The following is a 20,424-nucleotide window of genomic DNA, read 5'->3' as shown; positions in this document are numbered from 1 at the left end:
GTGTTTGTAATGGTGGCACCCTTTACTCGTTGCCAGGTTGAATATTCTGCCCGCTTTTAGAGAGTGGCTGTTGCTTGTACCAACTGCTACCAGGCCGCCATTGCCCTCCTTTTTTTTCGTTTCACAGCCACCGTGTTGGAGTAGCATATTTTTTCTCTCCCTCGTTCCTGGAGGAACATCCAATGAGTCTCACGTATCAATGCAGGATGCAGCATTAGCAAGTTGATAACAGCCCACTTAACTTGTATATTTATATATCTGATAGATCATATGATCTCTGATCGTGAAGTTGATGGTATGTGGATCCCTGATTCCCTGCAAATTTTGGTGCTGTTGACCTGCGATCCTCGTGTTGGACTTGCCTTTCTCCTCGCCCCTTCTTCCAAGCGCACAACCGATATCACACGTACGAATGGCACTCACAAATTGGCTTCATCTTTCCAAATAAAAAACTTGGTTAGCCAGGTCAAAGCGTCCAATATAACACAGACAAATTAGTCACCTTTACACAACAGAACTAGACCACGACTTGATCTCTGCAACAGAAACAAAACCCAACTTCGTCCTGCTTATAAACCAGATAATAATTCGTAAAAAAATTCAATAATTTAGTCCCAATTCGGCTTGCACACAGCAAATCAGAAAATATACTAGAAAATACAAATATACAAATCCGATGGCCGGGATGTAGCTGTTCGGAGTCCGGAATACCCAGATTGCCCGAATCAGAAAAACTAGGGGAAGAAACAGGAGGTTTTACCTACATGCCATTACAAAATATTATAATTACCTATAAACTATTAAAAATTTTGAACAGTCACATATACCATCGGTCTAAATTTATTTGCTCTCTACGCATCCGTTGAGTTTTCTCCGTTTAGCAACTCTGTCACGTGGGCCCGTCTAGTTAAGAAGTCCAAAATGCCCTCCCCTCTCCCAATTCTATCCTCTGCACGTCAACGCCGTCTGCCGCCTCCCGCTGCTCCGGGGGCAAGCTCGCCCACGCCGCTCTCAGTGGCTGGTCTAGAGCTCGCGCGCGGCTGGACCGGAGCTCGCCCACGTTGGCCGGGCCGCCTCCTCGCATCATGACTGCTGGTCACCGAGGACCAGCTACGGCAGGCGTGGCCCCGTTCCGACCTCGCCGGCCTCCGCAACCCCTCTCGGCGCATGGCGGGGATGGTGCAGGTGAAGGCAAGGGGGAAGGGGATTACTGCACGCTGCTGCAGCAGCAGCTTGCCGCGGTGACGGAGGTGGCGAGGTGCAGGGGCTCTCAAGGGTGGCGGCAGCTGGCCCCGGGGTGTCGCCTTCGTCGAGTACCTCGACAACGAGACGACCCTCAGCGCCTGCCGCAACCTGCATGGCCGGGCCCTCCGTGGCCGCGACCTCCGCGTGGGCCTAGAGCAGTGCCCGCCGCCGCCCTCCGACCAAGGGCGTGGGCGTCGACGGCGCCACGCACGCCACATCGCTCCTCACGCCCGACATCCGCCCCTGCGGCACCGTCACGTAGTACCTGGCCGGGCTGAGCCGCCGGCAACTACGCGAGCTGCTGGATGCTCTGGACCAGGAGGACGCAAGTGCTCATGGAGCATGCCAAGCGGAAGTTCGTCGGGCTGACCACGCTGAGCAGGCGCGGGTGCTGCTCGACATGGCTTCATCGCCTGGCGCCGTGTAAGGTCAAGATGGCGGACTAGAGGGGGGTGAATAGTCATTTCTAAAATTAATCACGTTGGCTAACTGAATCAAGTGCGGAATTAAAACTATCGGTCTAGCTAAGACTACACCCCTCTATCTATGTTCTCTAGCACCTTTCAAGATACTAATTAAGCAACAAAGGTGCCGGGCTAGCAAGAGCTCACTTAACCAATTCTATAAGTAATGTTACACAAACCTATGCCACTAGTACTTTAAGCAACAAGGGAGCTCCTACACATGCTAGTAAGCAAAAACACAAAGCCAACTAAGCTCACTAGCAATGCTCAATAACAAGGCAACCAATGTCAAATTAGAGAGCGCAAATACTTAGCTACACAAACTAAGCAAAGCGACTAACAAGGTTTCACAAACCTAATTAGCCACGCAAGGGAGCTACTTCTATGCTACACAAGCAAGAAGGTAACTAGTAAGCTACATAATCTAACTAATTACAAGAGCAATTACACAAGCACAATGTATATGAAAGTAATTACAAGCTTGTGTAACGAGGATGCAAACCAACGGAAAGAATAAGGTTGACACGATGATTTTTCTCCCGAGGTTCATGTGCTTGCCAACACGCTACGTCCCCGTTGTGTCGACCACCCACTTGGTGGTTCGGCGGCTAATTGGCATCACCCGCCAAGCCCACACGTCGGGCACCGTAAGAACCTATCCCGAAAGTGAGGGTAGCTCAATGACACGCTCAACTAGAGTTGCTCTTCGCGGCTCCCACGGGGCGAGCACAATGCCCCTCACAAAAGCTCTTCTCCGGAGCACTGCACAAGCTTCTTGCGGGCTTCGACGGAGACCACCACCAAGCCATCTAGGAGGTGGCAACCTCCAAGAGTAACAAGCACCACCGGCTTGCAACTCGATCACCTAGTGCCACTCGATGCAATCGCACTAGAATCGCTCTCTCACACAATCGGATGATCACTATCAAGCATATGTGAGATAGAGGGCTCCCAAGCACTCACAAGCATGGACACAAAGTCTCCCGAGGTGCTCAGCACCAGCCATGGCCGAGGCCACCTTCTATTTATAGCCCCATGGGTTAAACTAGCCGTTACCCCTTCATTGGGCAAAACTTGGGACGACCGGACGCTCCGGTTCGATCGACCGGACGCTGAACCCCAGCGTCCGGTCGTGTGATGCATGCCATGTGTCCCCTTTTTCAAACGCTGTTCGCAGATCCCAACGGTCATCTGTCGACCGGATGCTGCAGCAACAATTGACCGGACGCAGCAACCCCAGCGTCCGGTCGTTTCTAGTAAGGTACCAGACATGACCGGACGCGTCCGGTCGATCGCGATCGGACGCAGCACCAGCGTTCGGTCACTCTCTGCCCTTTCTGCTCTGCCTGTGTCACCACACGTCACCCTGACTGGACGCACACAGTCAGTGTCCGATCACTTCCAGCGCCAGCGTCCGATCACTTCTAGTGCCAGCGTCCGGTCGATGACCGACGCCTGCACGTTGTCTGCCATTACTGACCGGACGCTGGAACCCAGCGTCCGATCACTGCATGACCAGAGTCCGGTCCACTATGTGGGACTTCTCTTTTCTGTATAGGGCACCGGTGGCACCGTCGGACTATCCGCACTCTACGGGTAGACACTCCGCCGGTGGAGTTTTAAACCCTTCTCTTCGTTCCTTCGCCAAGTTGATTCACATCAACTCCAACTTCATCTCCTTTGTAAATGTGTCAACACCACCAAGTGTACACCACCAAATGTATATGTGTTAGCATTTTCACAAACGTTTTCCAAAGGATTAGCCACTCAACTTGCCACGCCACTCAATCCTAGCGACGATGCAAAGTTAGATCACTCAAGTGGCACTAGATGCCCGATATGCAAACAAGTTTGCCCCTCTTGATAGTACGTCCATCTATCCTAAACCCGGTCATCAACTTCTCTACACACCTATGACCGATGAAATGAAATGCCCTAGGTTATACCTTTGCCTTGCGCATTCCATTCCATCTCCTCTAATATTGATGCAGCACATGCACCAACATGATCAACAATGATATGATCCACTTCATATCATCACGTGATCATATTGGTTCATCGATCTTGACATCACTTGCTTTTAACCGTTGCCTTCGTCCATCGGTGCCAAGTCTTGCTCAAGCTTCACCGCCATGCGGTCCATCGCTCCAAAGCCTCCGACTTGCCCTTCATGCTTGCAACTGGTCCATCAAGCCAAGTCTTGTCTTGATCTTCTCCACCTTGATCACATGACTCAATGTCATGTCTCATGTGCAATGAGCTCCTCAATCATCACATGTGTGAGCTTTGCAACATCTCCAAACCATTTTCACCTTCATGGCATATGTTACTCACACATATGTACCTGTGGACTAATCACCTATGTATCTCACATAAACATAATTAGTCCACCTAGGTTGTCACTCAATTACCAAAACCACACAAGGACCTTTCACGCCGCCACAGGGTGCTCTTCTCCCCAGATCCTGTGCCCCCGCCCTTCCGGGAAGCTCACGCGCCGCCTGCGGAGCTCGCCACGGCCGTGCAGCGCCACCACGCTCACCATGGCCGCCCAGCTTGCACGTGGCCGCCAAGTGCCGTGGAGCTCGCCATGCGCCCACCTAGTGCCGACAGCTCGCAGACCGTGCACGTCGCCGCTTGAGCCGGCTGCCGCCCGCGCGTGCTCTCATGGAGCTCACCGCGTCCGCCCTGCGCGTGCGGATTTGTTCCTGCACGTTCCTACATGCTCCAGGCGATGGAGTCCCACGCGGCGGCGTCGTGTCGAGTGCACCTGACTGGCCTCCTCGCCAGCGACGTCGGTGGCGGCGAGCGCTTGGCTCCTGTGCTCGATCACGCTGGTGGAGGAGCTCAAGAGCTACCAGTGACTCTCTCTATGGTGGACACCATCACTACTCCATCGGTGTCATCGTTTGGATCCCCCTCTAGGACCGCGTCATTGTACCCTCCTATATCGGTCGGCCCCATAGGTTCACGCAGCTGCAGCGGATGGGCATCGGCCTTGTCGTTTCCATCTTCTCCATGGGCGCGGTGGGCATGTTGGACATGGTTCAGCTGTGCGACATCGCGTGGCATGGCCTGTATGCCGAGGACGACACCGTGTCCATCTCCATGTTCTGGCAGATACCGGCATTTGCCCATGCGGCGGGGCCAGCTATGCTGGGGAGGTGCGACATCGTTGTAGTGTGGTGTGGCATGATGCAGACTTGGAAAGCCTAGAGTGGGTCAACGACCTCGGATCACGTCTGTGCTCGCCGCATCGGTCCTTGGCTACGCAGCCGCCGTCAACCTCTTCGCGCTGGTAAATCTGGGCAAAAATAACCGAGAATCGAACCGAAATAACCGAAACTGAAACCGAAATAACCGAAACCGAAATATTCGGTTCCAAGTTCTGAAGAACCGAAATTACTACGACTATTTCGGTTCTAGTGCTCGGTTAACCAAAATACCCGAACTAATCCCCTCCTCGCTGAGTCGCTGGTCGCTGCCCCGCCTGCCCCACGCCCCTCACATCCCACCCCGCCTGGCCGCCTGCCCCTAAATCCTAATGACCTAATCCCTCCCCAGTCGCCACTCCCAATCCCATCGCCGCCGCTCCCCACTCCCCTCCTCAGCTCCTCACTACCCCGTCGGCCGCCGCTCCCCACTCCCCTCCTCGGCTCTCCTCGCTACCCCGCAGGCCGCTGCTCCCCACTCCCTTCCTCGGCTCCTCGCTACCCCGTCGGCCGTCGCTCCCCACTCCCCTCCTCGGCTCCTCGCTACCTCGCTTGCCCCCAATCCCGTCGCTCCCCACTCCCCTCCCCTGCCCGCGAAGGCGCGAAGGCTAGCCGCGGCGGCGGCGCATCATGCGGAGGCGGTGCTCCTCGGCTGCGCGTCACGCGGACGCGGAGGCGAAGCGCTCGGACGACTTGGCCATGGCGCAGCCAATCTCCCTTCCCCTCCTCTCAACTCTCAGATCCGGCGGCTCCTCCGCTCCGGCATGGCCCCGTGCCTCCCTCTCTTTCGTCCTGCATCCGACGGCAGCACGTGAGATAGGGAGCCGCGCGCGCGGCGAGCAGGGCGAGGCAAGCCGTGCGACGGCGAGCTAGGCAAGCGGCGCAGAGGCGAGTAGGGTGAGGCGCGGGCCGCAGGCGAGGTGGTGCGCACCACGCAGGGCCGTAGGCGCGGGCGAGCAAGGAGACGCGTTTTTCGATCTGTAACCTAGAAATCGATGCTTTGTTCTTCATCGCTGCTAGAATTAGTGATTTGTGTTACTCGATGTGCGATGCTGTGATTTTTTTTCTCTGTTCCTAGCACCTCGGTTAGTTCGGTCATAACCGGAACCGAAACCGAATTTGATCGGTTTCCATATTTCAAAAGAACCGATCGGTTTCGGTTAACCGAACGCCACGTGCTGGTGCACATGGGGTTAAATGTCCCTAATACATGTCCGATGGTGGTGGTGTGGACATGCAGTAGTCTGGAACTAGCTTGTGCATGCGCTGCTGGCCTGTGTGTGTGGAGAACTTTCAGTGGCACTAGAGGAAATTTAACATGGCGGTCAAATATAAGGGCATTCTAGATTTTTTTTCAGCGCAGTTCGACACCGTAAGGAGCTGGAATGGAATGACATGGAGGATATAAAAGTTTCTACTGATGGTACCAGTAACCGCTCAAAATTTTTAATAGGTCACGTGACTAATTACAATCTTTTATAATCGCACCCAGTAAAACCGTCAAGAAACAGCGCAAGGAGGCCGGAACTGGAAGGATGCAGCGAGATCGATTTGACCACCACCTCCTCTTCCTCGCCGTCCCCTCCTCCTGAATGGCGACATCCTCCTTCCCCTCAAATCTCTCCTCTTTATTTCCTTCTCCTCCTCGTGCGCTCCCCTCGCCTCGCCCCGTGCTCCCCGCTCAAAACCCTAGCCCTGCCGCAGCCGCCTTCCATGGCTGCGGATTTCCGCACCCCCGACCGCCTCCTGCCCGCCGCAGCTGAGGAGCCGACGACCCCGCCGGGCCACCCTTCCAATCCGGTGCTTAGCACCCCCGCCGTCCCCGACGCCACCCACGATGGCCTCCGCTTCTGGCAGTACATGCTCGCCGGCTCCGTCGCCGGCGTCGTCGAGCACACGGCGATGTTCCCCGTCGACACCCTCAAGACCCACATGCAGGCCAGCATGACGCCCTGCCGACCGGCTCTGTCTCTGGGGGCGGCCCTGCGCAACGCCGTGGCCGGCGAGGGCGGCGCCCTCGCCCTCTACCGGGGACTCCCCGCCATGGCGCTCGGCGCGGGCCCCGCACACGCCGTCTACTTCTCCGTCTACGAGTTCGCCAAGTCGGCCCTCACCGACCGCCTCGGCCCCAACAACCCCGCCGCGCACGCCGCCTCCGGGGTCGTCGCGACCGTCGCCAGTGACGCGGTCTTCACGCCTATGGACACCGTCAAGCAGCGGCTGCAGCTCACCAGCAGCCCCTACACGGGCGTAGGGCACTGCATCCGCACCGTGCTGCGCGACGAGGGACCTGGCGCCTTCTTCGTTTCCTACCGGACAACCGTGGTCATGAACGCACCCTACACCGCTGTCCACTTTGCCACCTACGAGGCGGCCAAGCGGATGCTCGGGGACATGGCCGCCGATGAGGAGTCCCTCGCCGTACACGCCACCGCTGGGGCCGCAGCAGGGGCACTTGCCGCGGCGGTCACCACGCCCCTCGATGTTGTCAAGACGCAGCTACAGTGCCAGGTGAAGATCTAGCGCACTTGATTTGCAATCTGACCAAAGCTCTGATTTTTAATGCTCTGCAACAATATTAGAGCTGATTTGAGTGATTTCTGATGGCTTACCCACCAAAAAGGAGGGATCTCTTATAGGATCTAGTTATCCTATTCATCTCCAAGATTATTGGAAACAATTGTGCAATGAAGCTAGTATCCTTTTGTGTTTCTTTGATCTGCTAGTGGTGATCACTGCTCTAAGGATGCCCAGTGGCATTACTGTGGAAGCCTAGTGACATAGTAACAAAACCTTTTTAGTGCTGCTGCCACTGAAGAGTGAGATGTAATTCTGAGGGCCAGTTTGGAATGCAGGAATTTCACAAGAAAAACGTAGTATTCGGGGAAAAATCCTGTGTTCCAAACGGAGTCTGAGCCACATGTCCATATAAGGACTAGATTCATGTTGTGTCAATTTTGGATATAAGAATTAAGAGAAATCAACGTCAAAGCAATAGGTATAATTGTTTGACGCTATAGAGATGGTATAGCACATGCCAATAGCTGACCCAGTGTTCAACAAGGCGCTGTTCCGTGCTCGCCTAGGCGCGCCTCCATGCTGGGAAGAGGGGTACCGCCTTGCCTAGGGGGGTAGGTGGTACCTAGGTGGTGGAGGAGGAAGGGACGTCGGGCCGGTGGGGGAGGAGCAGCCTCGGGTGGAGTCAGACGGCAGGCGCGGGCGTATGCGGGCGCAGACTGAGAGAGAGAGGCAGCAAGCGCGGACTGAGAGAGAGTTGCGGGAGAGGGAGAGGAACTGGCGGCGGCGGCGGGCACAGACAGAGATGCGGGGTGGCGGCGGGCGCAGACAGATGCTGGCGAGAGAGAGATGCGGGAGAGGCTGTAATGTGGGAGAGTTGGGCTGTTAAATGGGCCTTCTCTTTCTCCCTATTCCATGACCACTGATCTCCTATGTTTTCTTTTCTTTTAAGTATTTATGCATGTATTAGCCACCGACTAGAAAAACGCCTAGGCTCTAGGCGATGGGTCACCGCCTAGATACCGCCTAGCGCCTTCTCTAACCTTGAGCTGACCTGCAAATTTGTGCTGAAAATCGAAGTGGAAACTCCTAGAAATCATTAACCACACACATCAGCAACTTTGTAGTTCAAACTCCGGGCCTTCAAATATGTTTGAATAACCTGTCTATCACATATAGAGTTTATACTTAACGTGACGTCAAATTAGAATTCTAGATTGCAGTCTCCACCGATTGCATGTTCTCTGTCCAGTCTACTCCTTTGTTTGGTTGTCATATCATTTGCGGTGTGTGTTTGAAGAACTTTAAATGTTATGATTGTCTGGCTATGTTTAAGTTAAACATTCTTGTTAAATACCACATGTTCTCCTTGACTTATCTGTTTGTCTTTATCTTTCGCTAGCTTCCATGATCTACATTGATTCCGCCAGCTTAAACATGATATAAAAAAAAAAGAGAAACAAATGGATATACATGAAAGGAACATGAAAACAACCTGGGAAGGCTTTTCCTGTAACGTATAGACCAGTGTGACCTTGCTTGAATATTGTTTTAACTGTTTTTTCATTTAATTCTTGAATTGTATACTGAAAATAGTGTTTCATATTCTATGGGAAGTTATCAAGTGCAAATGCACCATTAAGTGAATCATAAAGTCTTTCTTGGTTTGGGTGCAAATCAATAGGAAAGACGCAGCTGGCAAAATAAATATTTTTCTCGCAGATTAAAAATGTTGGCAATCGTATTTACCCTCATCTCCTTTCCTTTCCCGGAGGATATCTCTTGGATTTGGTAGTTATAGTTTGCATGCACCCGTGATTAGCTTCCGCGTTAGGAGGTAGTGTCCCATGTTTTTGTAGAATATGTAGGATGCTATTTTTTAAGACAAATTTTAAACCTCTACAAGTTGCTTATTTTGGGACTGAGGGGAGTATATTCTGTTTTATTGTGGATGGTTTCTATAAGGTTTGATATATTTTTTTTTAATCTTTGTGAATGTGAATTCTATCAACCTGCTTTCAGTTTCATCAAGATAGTAACACTCATTTTGGTGATCAGGGTGTGTGCGGCTGTGAGCGCTTTTCAAGCAGCTCGATAGGCGATGTGTTTAGAACAATCATAAAGCGAGATGGGTATTCCGGGTTCATGAGGGGATGGAAGCCAAGAATGCTGTTCCATGCACCTGCGGCTGCGATATGTTGGTCTACATACGAGGCCTCAAAGTCATTTTTTGAAAGGTTCAATGAAGAAAGGCGGAAATAGTCTGGGCATTTCTCTAAGCCCCATGTATTTTTCCTGAAGTCAATGTACTTCCATACAGAAGCATACTCGCTCAGCTGACAGAAAGACGAAGCTCCAGGATGCATTTGTTGTGATGTTGTGCCCAAGAGCTATCACTGGAAATTGAGATGTGGCACATCAATATCTGTCTAACAAAGATCTGTCTGTACCATGTTTTCTTTCCAGATAATTTGGTGTACTATTTTTTCCAGCCTCGGGGTGAGGAAATAATAGAAGAGAATACTTCTTTTTCCATGTGTTGATCAGAATTGCTCAGTGTCAGCAAGCTTATCTGCATTGTTGTAGCCCCAGATTTTTTTTTTATAATGCAAAGGCTTTGTTTTCGTTGAACATGGTTGGTAATACGTTAAATGTTTATTTATGTGGCTGGAATGAACAATGACTAATGATTTAACTCGAGCTTAGGTACCGTTTGGATCCTTTAGGATTTTAAGAATCAGGATTAAAAAACTCAATGTATTTTATTGGATTTTGTGTCTGTGTGTAAAATCTGATAGAATCCTAGACTGTTTGAAGAGATTTTAGGCTGATGTTTTTTTTTATCCGGATTCTTAGAATCCTTAAGGATCCAAACGGGCGCTTAGCATGAATTTGCTGCCGTGGCGGCGCAGAAACCTGATTGGATATGTTTATTATATTAGAGATAATTAATAAGTTTAATATTTCTAGTTCCCCCAGAAGCAAAGCAGCACCAGTGGTCTAGTGGTAGAATAGTACCCTGCCACGGTACAGACCCGGGTTCGATTGCCGGCTGGTGCATTTTTTTTGTTACAAAAGACATGTATTTTTTTTTCTTCTTAAGCAAAACTGTCAGCATCTCCTTCAGTCCACCGCGTCTGGAGCAGCAGCTTCTCGTGTATTCTTTCACATCTAATCCTCGTTCAGTCGTTCCGATAAACTGCCACACACTCAGTTTAAAATCTGACAGATTGTTCGAGCTGTCTTGAGCTCTGCTTGGGCCATTTTGTACTGACACGAAACATATATGTTGATATATGCAATGAGCATAAGTTCTGAATCCTTCCAGGTATTAAATTCTCACAGCAAAGCACAAAACACACCGGTGCAAGCAAATTTCTCAGCTAGCTAAATGACTGTAGAATTTATTCCTGCAAGCAACCATCTCAGCGTGCAGTAATAAGCATTAAGCAAGATGAAGCTCGTCCATCTCATCGTGCAGCAAGCAAGAGGAAGCTCGTCCACCCATGCGAGCCGCGATAGCAAAATTAAGTTAGAACTTGTCGACGGTGATGCCGCCCCTGACGACCTCGTAGGCGTCCCGGCTGCGCGACCTCTTGATTCCCGCGGTGAAGTGGACCTTGGCGGCGTCGGCCTTGACGGCGGTGACCCTGGCCCAGACGAGCACCTTGGTCTTGACCCCCTCCACCTCCGTGAGGCGGCCGTCGCCCAGCGTGCCCGACACCGTGGCGTCGAACCGCAGCTCGGAGCCGTCGCGGTACCCGACCTCGCAGGGGGACGGGATGTACACCGTCAGGCGCCGCGTCTCCGGCGCGAAGTCGTAGTTGGTCGCCTCGCGCGGGAACAGGCCCACGGGGAGGCCGTGCTCCTTGAGCAGCTCCGCCAGCGGCTTCTGCATCTTGCCTTTCAGCTTGTTCACTAGCCATTTCGCCCCGTCCCCGGCGCTGGTCGACAGCGACTGCATGCAGTAGGAAACATCATCGGCGCGATCAGCAAATCAGCAAACAAGAGACAAGACCTTTCCTTTTTCGTTTTTCCCTCTGAAAATGTCTGACAAAAAAACTCAGCTTTAATTAAGAGAACCATGAATCCATGATGCCAAGTATCCCGATAAAAGGATGATGGAAACCAGGGTTGTTCATCCATGGCTCATGGCTGTTCTATAACTAACTTTTATTAAAATCACTAATCGATTCATCCATGACTGTTGTAACTTTCAGCTGCTCTATCTATTCGTCAGAGGGCATAATAAGGACGAACAGAGCTGTGTGTGAGACTTGCTTGAGCTGAACGGCGCTAGGATGAAACAGAAATTTAACCAGACATAAGCTGCAAGAAAGAGCAGGGGTGGGATGGGATGGTTTTGTCTCACGGACTTCGAGGTCGTCGCCGGCCGAGGAGATCTCCTTGTTGGTCCTCTGCCCCAGCCAGTAAGCGCCCACCTTGTTCATGATCTCGTCCATCTCTTGTTTCCTTCCTCTCTCCAAACAGGCGAGCGGGCCTGGGCGGCGATCTCTCTGCTGCTGTCGCTGCTCCTTCCTGCGTGCGATCTCTTGCTCTGATTCTAGGTTTACTTCTTTGCTACGCGGAGACGAAGAAGAAAGGAATCGTGGGAGGGTGCGTCCTGGTTCACCAGGTCGCGCGTTGGATGCGACCGGATCAAATCAAAAGCCAGAAGCGGCGAGGAAGATGTGTCCCCCCCCCCCCCCCCCCCCCCCCCCCCCCCCCCTGCCGAACGAAAGCGACGGCTCTTTCCTCCTCGCATGGGTTTGGTTGGTCACTTGGTCGTCGGCACGGCACGGTTGCGCTTGCGCGTATGGAAAATCCGGCAGCTGACGATGGAACATGCGTGTAAGGTGCAGCTCTACGACACATTAGCCACGTACTCACGTCTCGCCTCTTGACTTCCGGAAACCTCCGCCGTGGCCCGTGATGCTAATCAAAGGAAAGGCCTTTCCGTGATACAATTGGGCCACAATGCTATGGGCCTAAGACGCGCAAGTGTAACACACCTCTCAAGTCCGGCCACAAAATAGGCTTCTCAAATACTCGGCCCGTCTCACGTACTGGCATTCCACCCAGCCTGGTCGGCCCACTCCCCGGGGCTAGGGTTTTAACGAAGCGTATAAGAGCTCCCACCCGAGCATCCACCCCGCCTCCTCCAAACCCTAGCGCCGGCGCCTCCACTTCGCTTCCTCACCCCATCTCCTCCCGCTCAGGTATCCCATCTCCGCCTCCGAGTCCACCATCGATCTGGCGCCGCGTTCTCTGATTATTATCTCCCCGTGCGCTGGTTGCTGATCCGTGCTCTGCTTTCCGAATCTCCTCCTTGGCCGCAGGGTCCGGCGGCGAAGGGAAGGCAAGATGTACACCGCGAGGAAGAAGATCCAGAAGGAGAAGGGCCTTGAGCCCTCCGAGTTCGAGGACTCCGTCGCCCAGGTGAGCTGAGTGCCAACCCCCCTCCTCTCTCCTCCCACTGTTGCGTTTCCTTTCCTTCGGACTGGTGCTCTGTGTGTGGTTGCCCATGTGTCGGGGTTGTGATGTGTTTTCGGCTGGTTTTTGCTGTACCTGCAGGCTTTCTTCGACCTGGAGAACGGCAACCAGGAGCTCAAGAGCGACCTCAAGGACCTGTACATCAACAATGCTATGTAAGATTACCGTTTCTTCCTACTATCTATTGTCGCCTGTTGAGATGTAGTAGCCTGTGGTTTTTGGTTTGGACATTGGGTGACGATGCTTGTTGTGACTTTGCAGCCAGATGGATGTTGCCGGGAGCAGGAAGGCTGTTGTGATCCACGTCCCGTACCGCCTGCGCAAGGCCTTCAGGAAGATCCACGTCAGGCTCGTCAGGGAGCTTGAGAAGAAATTCAGCGGCAAGGTGAATTTCTCGTTTTGTTTTTCTACTGCTGTGTTTAGTTTATATGCTAATTGTAGCTACTGCATAAGCTAGGACGAGGTAATGGATTTAGATGCCGTGTGGGACTTCATACATGTATGCAACTCATGTTGATTATTATCAGGATTAGGAGATTTAGTAGCACCTAAGCTACCATCCTATTGTAATTCTATTACTCTCCCATAAAATTGGTTGTCATGAACAGCTAAGCTGTGGTCACAGCTGATTGTCAATACTGTCGTCCTCATATATGTAGTCGATTCCTTTGGCTTATTTCAATGTTTGAATTATTAGTTCTTGATGAAACGAGAAGAAACTTCTGACTCTCTTTGCCAATTTATTACATGTTAGACATATCTACTTGTACTACACATAGTACCTCTATTTTTTTGTTTTGTTAGCACTTGAGTGCTTGCTTGGTCTTTTTGTGATATAGATATATGTTTTGTTGTCATAATATGAGTCTGTTTGTTTTTATTGTGATTCTCGTACTATAGAAGATGTTTAGAAACTTTTGGCTAAACAATCTTGTTTGGGCCACAATATTACAGTCAAGTTTGCCAGGATACTTGATCATGTATTTTACTCGTCACAGGATGTGGTAATTGTTGCCACAAGGAGGATCGTGAGGCCACCTAAGAAGGGTTCAGCTGTTCAGCGCCCTCGCACCAGAACTCTGACTGCTGTTCATGATGGCATCTTGGAGGATGTTGTCTGCCCAGCTGAGATTGTGGGGAAGCGTGTCAGATACCGCCTGGATGGTGCCAAGATCATCAAGGTATATGCTTCCATCTTGCTTTCTTAAGATAATCTACATTTCCTATTCAGTAACTGAAGGTTGTCACTGTCATCTCTACTGAGTTGTATTCACTTGTACATAAACACTTAAAACTTGCCTAGGCTTTTGTTTGTTACAATTGTTTTGGATACAATTTATGGTTTTGGTAACATCTTGCAGTAAGTACTGAACCTTTTCTTGTGATGCCATTCAGATCTTCTTGGACCCAAAGGAGAAGAACAACACCGAATACAAGCTGGAGACCTACACTGCGGTCTACCGTAGGCTGTGTGGGAAAGAGGTGGTCTTTGAGTACCCTATGACCGAAAATGCATAAAGATGATGCCCTGGATATCTCCATTTCATTTCGTTGAATCTGGATGTTTTATTGGGGTCTCAACTAGTTTGCTCCCAATGTACTTCAAAAACCATAGTTTTGATGCCAAAGTTGTTGCCTAGGAATTCGGTTCTCAGTTGGCAGTGGACGTGAACGATGTTAAGTTTTGAGCATTTAAATTAAACCTCCTTTGCCCTGTTAACTTGTTGCGAGTTGTTATTTAATTGGTTGTCACTAAATTGTGAATGGCAACTGGAGATTTTTCTGGGATGATGTCCAATTATACCAACATTGATTACATCTCTTTTGTTCATCCTCTAGAAGCTCTTATCACCCACAGTAATGAAGCAACTAGAGGGTCTTCAAAGGGATGTAAAAGATCATGGACTACGGCAAGAAAGAAGACATCCAGCTGTGTGAACCATGGGAGAACATTTACCGTTGATCCTATCATTGACAATGAGGAAGGATTCATGCCAATTTTCATGCAAACGGGGACATTTGAGGGTGGCGACTGCAAACACCCTTGAGTACTGTTGGAACATCATTATAAAGGCAGCGTAAAAAAATATTTCTCATTTATGTAGAGAGCATAATGATAATTTGAATTGACCTTTTTTTTTTGTGTGTGTGTGTGGTTGCTAGAGCCACAGAGCATATGCGTCGAAGCACAAGGCTATGCTTTTGTTCATTATTGGTTACAGGTGTGACATTGTCCTAAGCTTATGTCACTAGACAATTACAAGAGACCCCTAGGACAACAATGTAGCTTCCGCAAAACCCATCTTGTGATGGATAAGATGGGGCAAGTGACAAGAGTGGCACTAACCATGCTAACTGATAAGAAAAGGCCAATTGGTAGAAAGCAGGCGAAGGAGAAAATGAAGAGCGGAGTGGATGATGGACCGTACAAACAGGTCCTTCAAAACCTCATTTTTGGAGAAAGAAAAATTAAAGAGATGAGAGGAGAGGAAGATGATACAAGAGCTCAAGGTATCACTGGAGGAAAGCAAGGTGGAGGCAGATCAAAACAGGCTCGGAGGTTGACGTGGGAGCAAGAACAAAGGATCATATTCTCTGACATCACCACTCTAGAACCGTATATGGAAACATATATTGTTGCAATGAGGGCTCATCTTGCAGTTGCAGCTAAGCGGATGGCGTCATTTAACAATTTCGGTGGATCAAAGTGGTGCAATTGGTGAAGATAGCGAGGCTAGCAGTGGTGACAGCAATGGAGAAGGGAAGTGATTCGTTCCTATGTTTCATGTTATGTGATGGGACGAACTATGTGATCTATTTTAAATTTAAATTGAAACTTGAATTTCTAGATTTGAGTAGTAATTATTTGTATAAAACAGTAACATTATTGGATGAATTTATGTCAAATGAAATAGATGTAATGCACATAGATAATGAGAAAAGAGAAACGCTAATGCTCCAGCGCGGGCGTCCGTCCCGCATCCATCCTAACAGACGCTTCTAGCTGGGCCTGCGGACCGGTCCACAATCCTCCTCCCCTCATGACACACACACAGTTCTAAAAAAAAGAGCGACACTTTCCCCACTAAGCATCGACCGCCGTGGGCGCCTCCACCGCATCGCCCGCCCTTCGCTTTCTGCGCCGCTGGGCTGCTCACCGCGGCTAGCAAACCTGTCGATCGACCGGTGCTGCTTCCCGACTAGTGACCGCTGCTCGCCCGTGGAGAGGGAGACTGCAGCCGCCCGACCGCCGCTGCCGCCTCCACCACGAGGTCCGGACGCCTAGTCGACAGCTAGTAAGATCTCCGTCTCTGACGCGCCGCGGCCCAGCGTCCACCTCTTGCTCACGGCCATTGCCGGGAGCACCCCAGGAGAGGGGGGCATCGCTGGTTGGGCTTAGGCCAGACGCAACTGCAGCTGGCCGCTGCTAGGCCGCGCCACCATCTTCGGCCGAACTGTCCATTCCCCGCTATGCTCCACGTCACACGGAAGAAGGGTGAAAAATGCATGTTGCAAGCTCACATTTCAAATGTTTCAAGTGTTTTAGAGGTACATTGCAAGCATTTTGAAAGCATCTAGGCCCCTAGTTGGGTTTCGGTGATTAATGATAATACGTGATTACTATGACTAACGTGTGTTTTGTAGAGGCAATTAAGTTAGGTCATGGTAATGGCAATTGATTAGGCAATCATGGTTGTCATGCCCCTACGATGGAAATCGTTTCAGTTTTTAAAGGATGGACGACAAGGTTAAGGATGGACTAGTTCTAAGTGTCGTTTGATGTTGAAGAAACACTTAGAGTAGTTTAAGACTTTGTTTTTCCTTTGGCCGTACTATTAAGGGGGGTATGGACTAGTAGCTTGACCTAGGTGAGTCTAGTGGGTTAGGTGTGGTGCACACTTACCAAATCTAGCACTAGGTAACTCCTAAGTAGCCCTAAGATCAATTGGAGAAAACTTCATTCACATATGATTTCGAATTGAAAGTGAATGGAGGGTCAAATGTTGACCGGACGCTGGTCCCGGTGTGATCAGACGCTGACAGTAGAGTCCGGTCAGTTCATTTGATCAAGCGAAGTTGTCTGGATCCGACCGGACGTTGAGTGAAAAGTGACCGGACACTGGGTGCCAGAGTCCGGTCAACCCCAGTAAGGTTCCAGAGAGGGAGAATCCTGATCGGACACGTCCTGTCAGTGCTGACCGGACGCTGGTCAGGTTCCGGTTACTGACCGAACGCTGAACAACAAGTGATCGGACTCTGGGCGCCAGCATCCGGTCAACATCAGTAAGGTTCCAGAGAGCAGTTTTTGTGACCGGACGCATCCGGTCAGTGCTGATCGGACGCTGGTCAGAGTCCGGTCACAACTTAACGGCTCTGTGGCGGGGAAAACTGACCAGAGCGTCCGGTCACCCCGCAGAGTGCTGACTCAGGCACATAACGGTTCGTTTTGAATGTGGGGGTATAAATACTTCCTCTATTCATTCAAGGGAGTACTCTTGCCCATTTCAATAGCTAAGAAACATCCTTGAGAGTGTCAAGGAGAACAAGAGCCTAGTGAGGTGATTGAGATTTGAGAATCCAAGATTAAGGCCTCATTAGTGAAAAGAGAGTAGCAAGTGTGCATGCACCCTTCTCATTAGACTTGTTGTGGTCAAGTGAGAGTTCTTACTTGTTACTCTTGGTGATCGCCGTCACCTAGACGGCTTGGTGGTGATTGGGAGTTTGGTGATCATCCGACGGAGCTTGTGGATGACCCAACTCAAGTTGTGAGCGGTTGTGGATGATTCACCATGACGAAGTGTCAAAAAATACAACCCGTAGAGAGCACTTGAATCCTTGCACGGATCAAGGGGGAGCTATAACCCTTACGCGGGTGCTCCAACGAGGACTAGTGGGGAGTGACGACTCTCCGATACCTCGGCAAAACATCTCCGCGTCCTTCTTCTCTCTTTACTTTAAGCATTTACATTTGAGCAATTCAATTCTTGTCTTTATATTTTTAGAATTGCCATGCTAGAGTAGGATTAGAACTTAGGGTGCTAAACTTTGTGCGGTAGATCAATAAAATCACTTTCTAGGCACATGGGGGGAAGTGGGCTAAGTGTAGGGTTTATTTATTGCAAAGAATTTTAGAATTAGCCCAATTTACCCTCCCTCTTAGGCATCTTGATCCTTTCAATTGGTATCAGAGCCTCGTGCTCATATATTTAAGCTTAACCGCCTAGAGAAAGATGTCTCACGGGGATGGACCTCCTCCTATCTTTGAAGAAGATGATTTTCCTTATTGAAAAATCCGCATGGAGGCGTATTTTGAAGCTCTAGATGTTGGAATTCTTAGAGCCACCTCTCAAGGTTTCCCAAAACCTAGGGATCCCACGCACCTTCAAGGCGATGAAGTGAATTACGAAAAATGGAATACAAAGGCTAGAAACATCATCTTTAGGGGCCTTTGCAAAGATGTGTTTAACCGGGTGAGGAACCACAAGGACGCCCATGCACTATGGTCGGATATTTGTACGCTCCATGAGGGAACTAAGAGCGAGCGTGAGGAACGCTATCATCTTTGTTATGAAAAACTTAATTCATTGAGATGCTTCCGGAAGAAAGTGCTAATAAAATGTACTCACGCTTAAATATTCTTGTAGAGGAAGTCAATGGGCTTGGACTTACTCAAATGCAACATCCGATGTTGTAAAAAAAATCTTGAGTGTCCTCCCCATTGACAAATATGGGCATATTGTGACCGTGCTTCATCAAGGTGATCTTCCACCACTACACCAACTCAAATCTTGGGAAAGATCAACGCTCATGAGATGTACATGCACATCACACCACAAGATGGCTCATCCTCTACCAAGAAGAAAGACAAAGACTTGGCATTCAAGGCTAGCCAAGAGAAGGGCAAAGCAAGAATTGAGTATGAGAGCTCAAGTGATGATGAAATTGATGATACAAGTCTTGCTCTCATGGTGAGAAGAACCGCCAAGATGCTAAAAAAGCTCAACAAAAATGGCATCAAGTTTGATGGCAAGAAAAAGAAGTTCTTCACTAGCACTAGAAGGAAGCCAAACTCCGAGATGGATTGCTATAATTATGGAGAACTTAGTCATCTAGCACATCAATGCCCCAAGCCTAAGAAAGACTAATACAAGAAGAAGAACAAGGGAAAGAAAGATGATGCAAGTGATGAAGATGAAGATGAGAAGAAGAAAAACAAGCCATACAAGAAGGATGGCAAGAAGAATTTCCACAAGAAGAAGAAAAATGGCAAGGCATACATCGTCGGTGATTGGCTCACGGACATTAATTCATCAAGTTGCTCATCCGATGATGATAGTGACAAGGAGAAGGTGGCCGCCATTGTGATTGACTCTTCATCATCTTCACCGACACCACCGCCACCATCATCTACACACCTATGCCTTATGGCCAAGGGTGAACAAAAGGTATCAAATGATGATGACAGTAGTGGTGATGAACATGCTTGCAATGGTGATAGTGATAGTGATGATGATGAATTTGAATTACCTTCATATGATGATCTTGTTAAATTGCTAAATCAATACACTAAGATCATTAGGAAGTCAAGAGCTAAGAATGAAAAGCTATAACTTAAGAATGATTCTCTTTTAGCTAATTGTGACATAGCGAAAAAGGCTAGTGTTGAGCTTAGAGAAGCAAATGATGCTATGTCATCCAAACTCAAGGAGCTCAAATCTTCTAAGAAAGAGCTTAAAGAAAAATATGATAAACTTGAGGGGATACATAATGAGCTCACCACTAGCTATAACATGCTAAAAGTAGAGTATACCAACCTTAAAGTTAATCATGATAATCTTGTTATCTCTCATGAGTTTTTATCCAATGAGCCACATGATGCTACTAACAATGTTGTTAAGATTGATATAGCTACATCATGTGATGATTTGATTATTGAGAGCATTGAGCAAGGTTCTAGTAGCAAAGGCAAGCAAGTGGTTGAGTCCGATGACTATAATGAGTATGTCAAGATCAAAAATGAGAATGAGAAGCTTAAGAAAGATCTTGAAAAGCTATCAACCACCAACACCATTGTGTTAGAGAACCTTGACCATGGTAGTGATCTAGCTCTTGAGAATGAGAAGCTCAAAGAAGAGAACAAGAGACTCAAGAAAGAGAAAAACCATGATGAGCTTAAAGAAGAGAACAAGAAGCTCAAGATAGAAAAAGAACACCTCAAGACTAGGTTGAGCAAATTCACAAGAGGTCAACATCTTTAAAGTGAGTTACTCATGAACACCATCATAAAGATGGATAGAAGTGGAATTGGGTATTTGGCAAATCAAGAGAAGAAGGCTCAAGCTCAACAACAACAACAACACAAGTCAAAGCCAAAGCCAAAGATGTGTTTTGAGTGTGGACAAGAAGGTCACTTTGCCCATGAGTGTCAAACTCCACCACCACAACCCTTGCCCAAGCATGCTAGACCTTTTGCTTTCAATGCTCATTACATG

The 20,424-nt window shown here is 49.3% G+C and overlaps 3 protein-coding genes and 1 non-coding gene across 4 annotated transcripts; 3 read left to right on the top strand and 1 right to left on the bottom strand.

The window, feature by feature from the left end:
* The first annotated feature begins 6,456 nt into the window (after positions 1 to 6,456).
* LOC136540109 (uncharacterized mitochondrial carrier C8C9.12c-like) lies at positions 6,457 to 10,063 on the top strand. Its single transcript, XM_066532101.1, is given in 3 exon segments — positions 6,457 to 6,479; positions 6,481 to 7,432; positions 9,497 to 10,063. Coding segments are annotated over 3 exon segments (1,179 nt in total). The 3' UTR covers positions 9,701 to 10,063.
* A 364-nt stretch (positions 10,064 to 10,427) lies between these two features.
* On the top strand, positions 10,428 to 10,498 carry TRNAG-GCC (transfer RNA glycine (anticodon GCC)). Its single transcript has one exon. It is a non-coding gene; the product is annotated as a tRNA-Gly (tRNA).
* A 203-nt stretch (positions 10,499 to 10,701) lies between these two features.
* LOC136540108 (uncharacterized protein At5g01610-like) lies at positions 10,702 to 12,131 on the bottom strand. Its single transcript, XM_066532099.1, has 2 exons — positions 11,815 to 12,131; positions 10,702 to 11,396 (listed from the first exon to the last, which is right to left on the bottom strand). Exons 1-2 carry the CDS (start codon positions 11,899 to 11,901, stop codon positions 10,971 to 10,973), a joined length of 513 nt encoding a protein of 170 aa, XP_066388196.1. The 5' UTR covers positions 11,902 to 12,131; the 3' UTR covers positions 10,702 to 10,970.
* Positions 12,132 to 12,589: 458 nt separating this feature from the next.
* Positions 12,590 to 14,651, top strand: LOC136540107 (small ribosomal subunit protein eS7-like). Its single transcript, XM_066532098.1, has 6 exons — positions 12,590 to 12,657; positions 12,778 to 12,877; positions 13,013 to 13,086; positions 13,193 to 13,316; positions 13,930 to 14,112; positions 14,327 to 14,651. Exons 2-6 carry the CDS (start codon positions 12,803 to 12,805, stop codon positions 14,447 to 14,449), a joined length of 579 nt encoding a protein of 192 aa, XP_066388195.1. The 5' UTR covers positions 12,590 to 12,657; positions 12,778 to 12,802; the 3' UTR covers positions 14,450 to 14,651.
* Positions 14,652 to 20,424: the final 5,773 nt, after the last annotated feature.

Source organism: Miscanthus floridulus, chromosome 2, assembly GCF_019320115.1.
Source record: "Miscanthus floridulus cultivar M001 chromosome 2, ASM1932011v1, whole genome shotgun sequence".
NCBI lineage: Eukaryota > Viridiplantae > Streptophyta > Magnoliopsida > Poales > Poaceae > Miscanthus > Miscanthus floridulus.
Note: the sequence above shows the minus strand (reverse complement) of the source record. Positions and strands in the feature narration are given on the sequence as shown.

Coding starts and splice junctions, on each gene's coding strand:
- LOC136540107 (XM_066532098.1), top strand. CDS start 12,803: ATGTACACCGCGAGGAAGAAGATCCAGAAGGAGAAGGGCCTTGAGCCC. Junction 13,317..13,929: donor AGAAGAAATTCAGCGGCAAG/GTGAATTTCTCG, acceptor TACTCGTCACAG/GATGTGGTAATTGTTGCCAC. Junction 14,113..14,326: donor ATGGTGCCAAGATCATCAAG/GTATATGCTTCC, acceptor GATGCCATTCAG/ATCTTCTTGGACCCAAAGGA.
- LOC136540108 (XM_066532099.1), bottom strand. CDS start 11,901: ATGGACGAGATCATGAACAAGGTGGGCGCTTACTGGCTGGGGCAGAGG. Junction 11,397..11,814: donor CGGCCGGCGACGACCTCGAA/GTCCGTGAGACA, acceptor TACTGCATGCAG/TCGCTGTCGACCAGCGCCGG.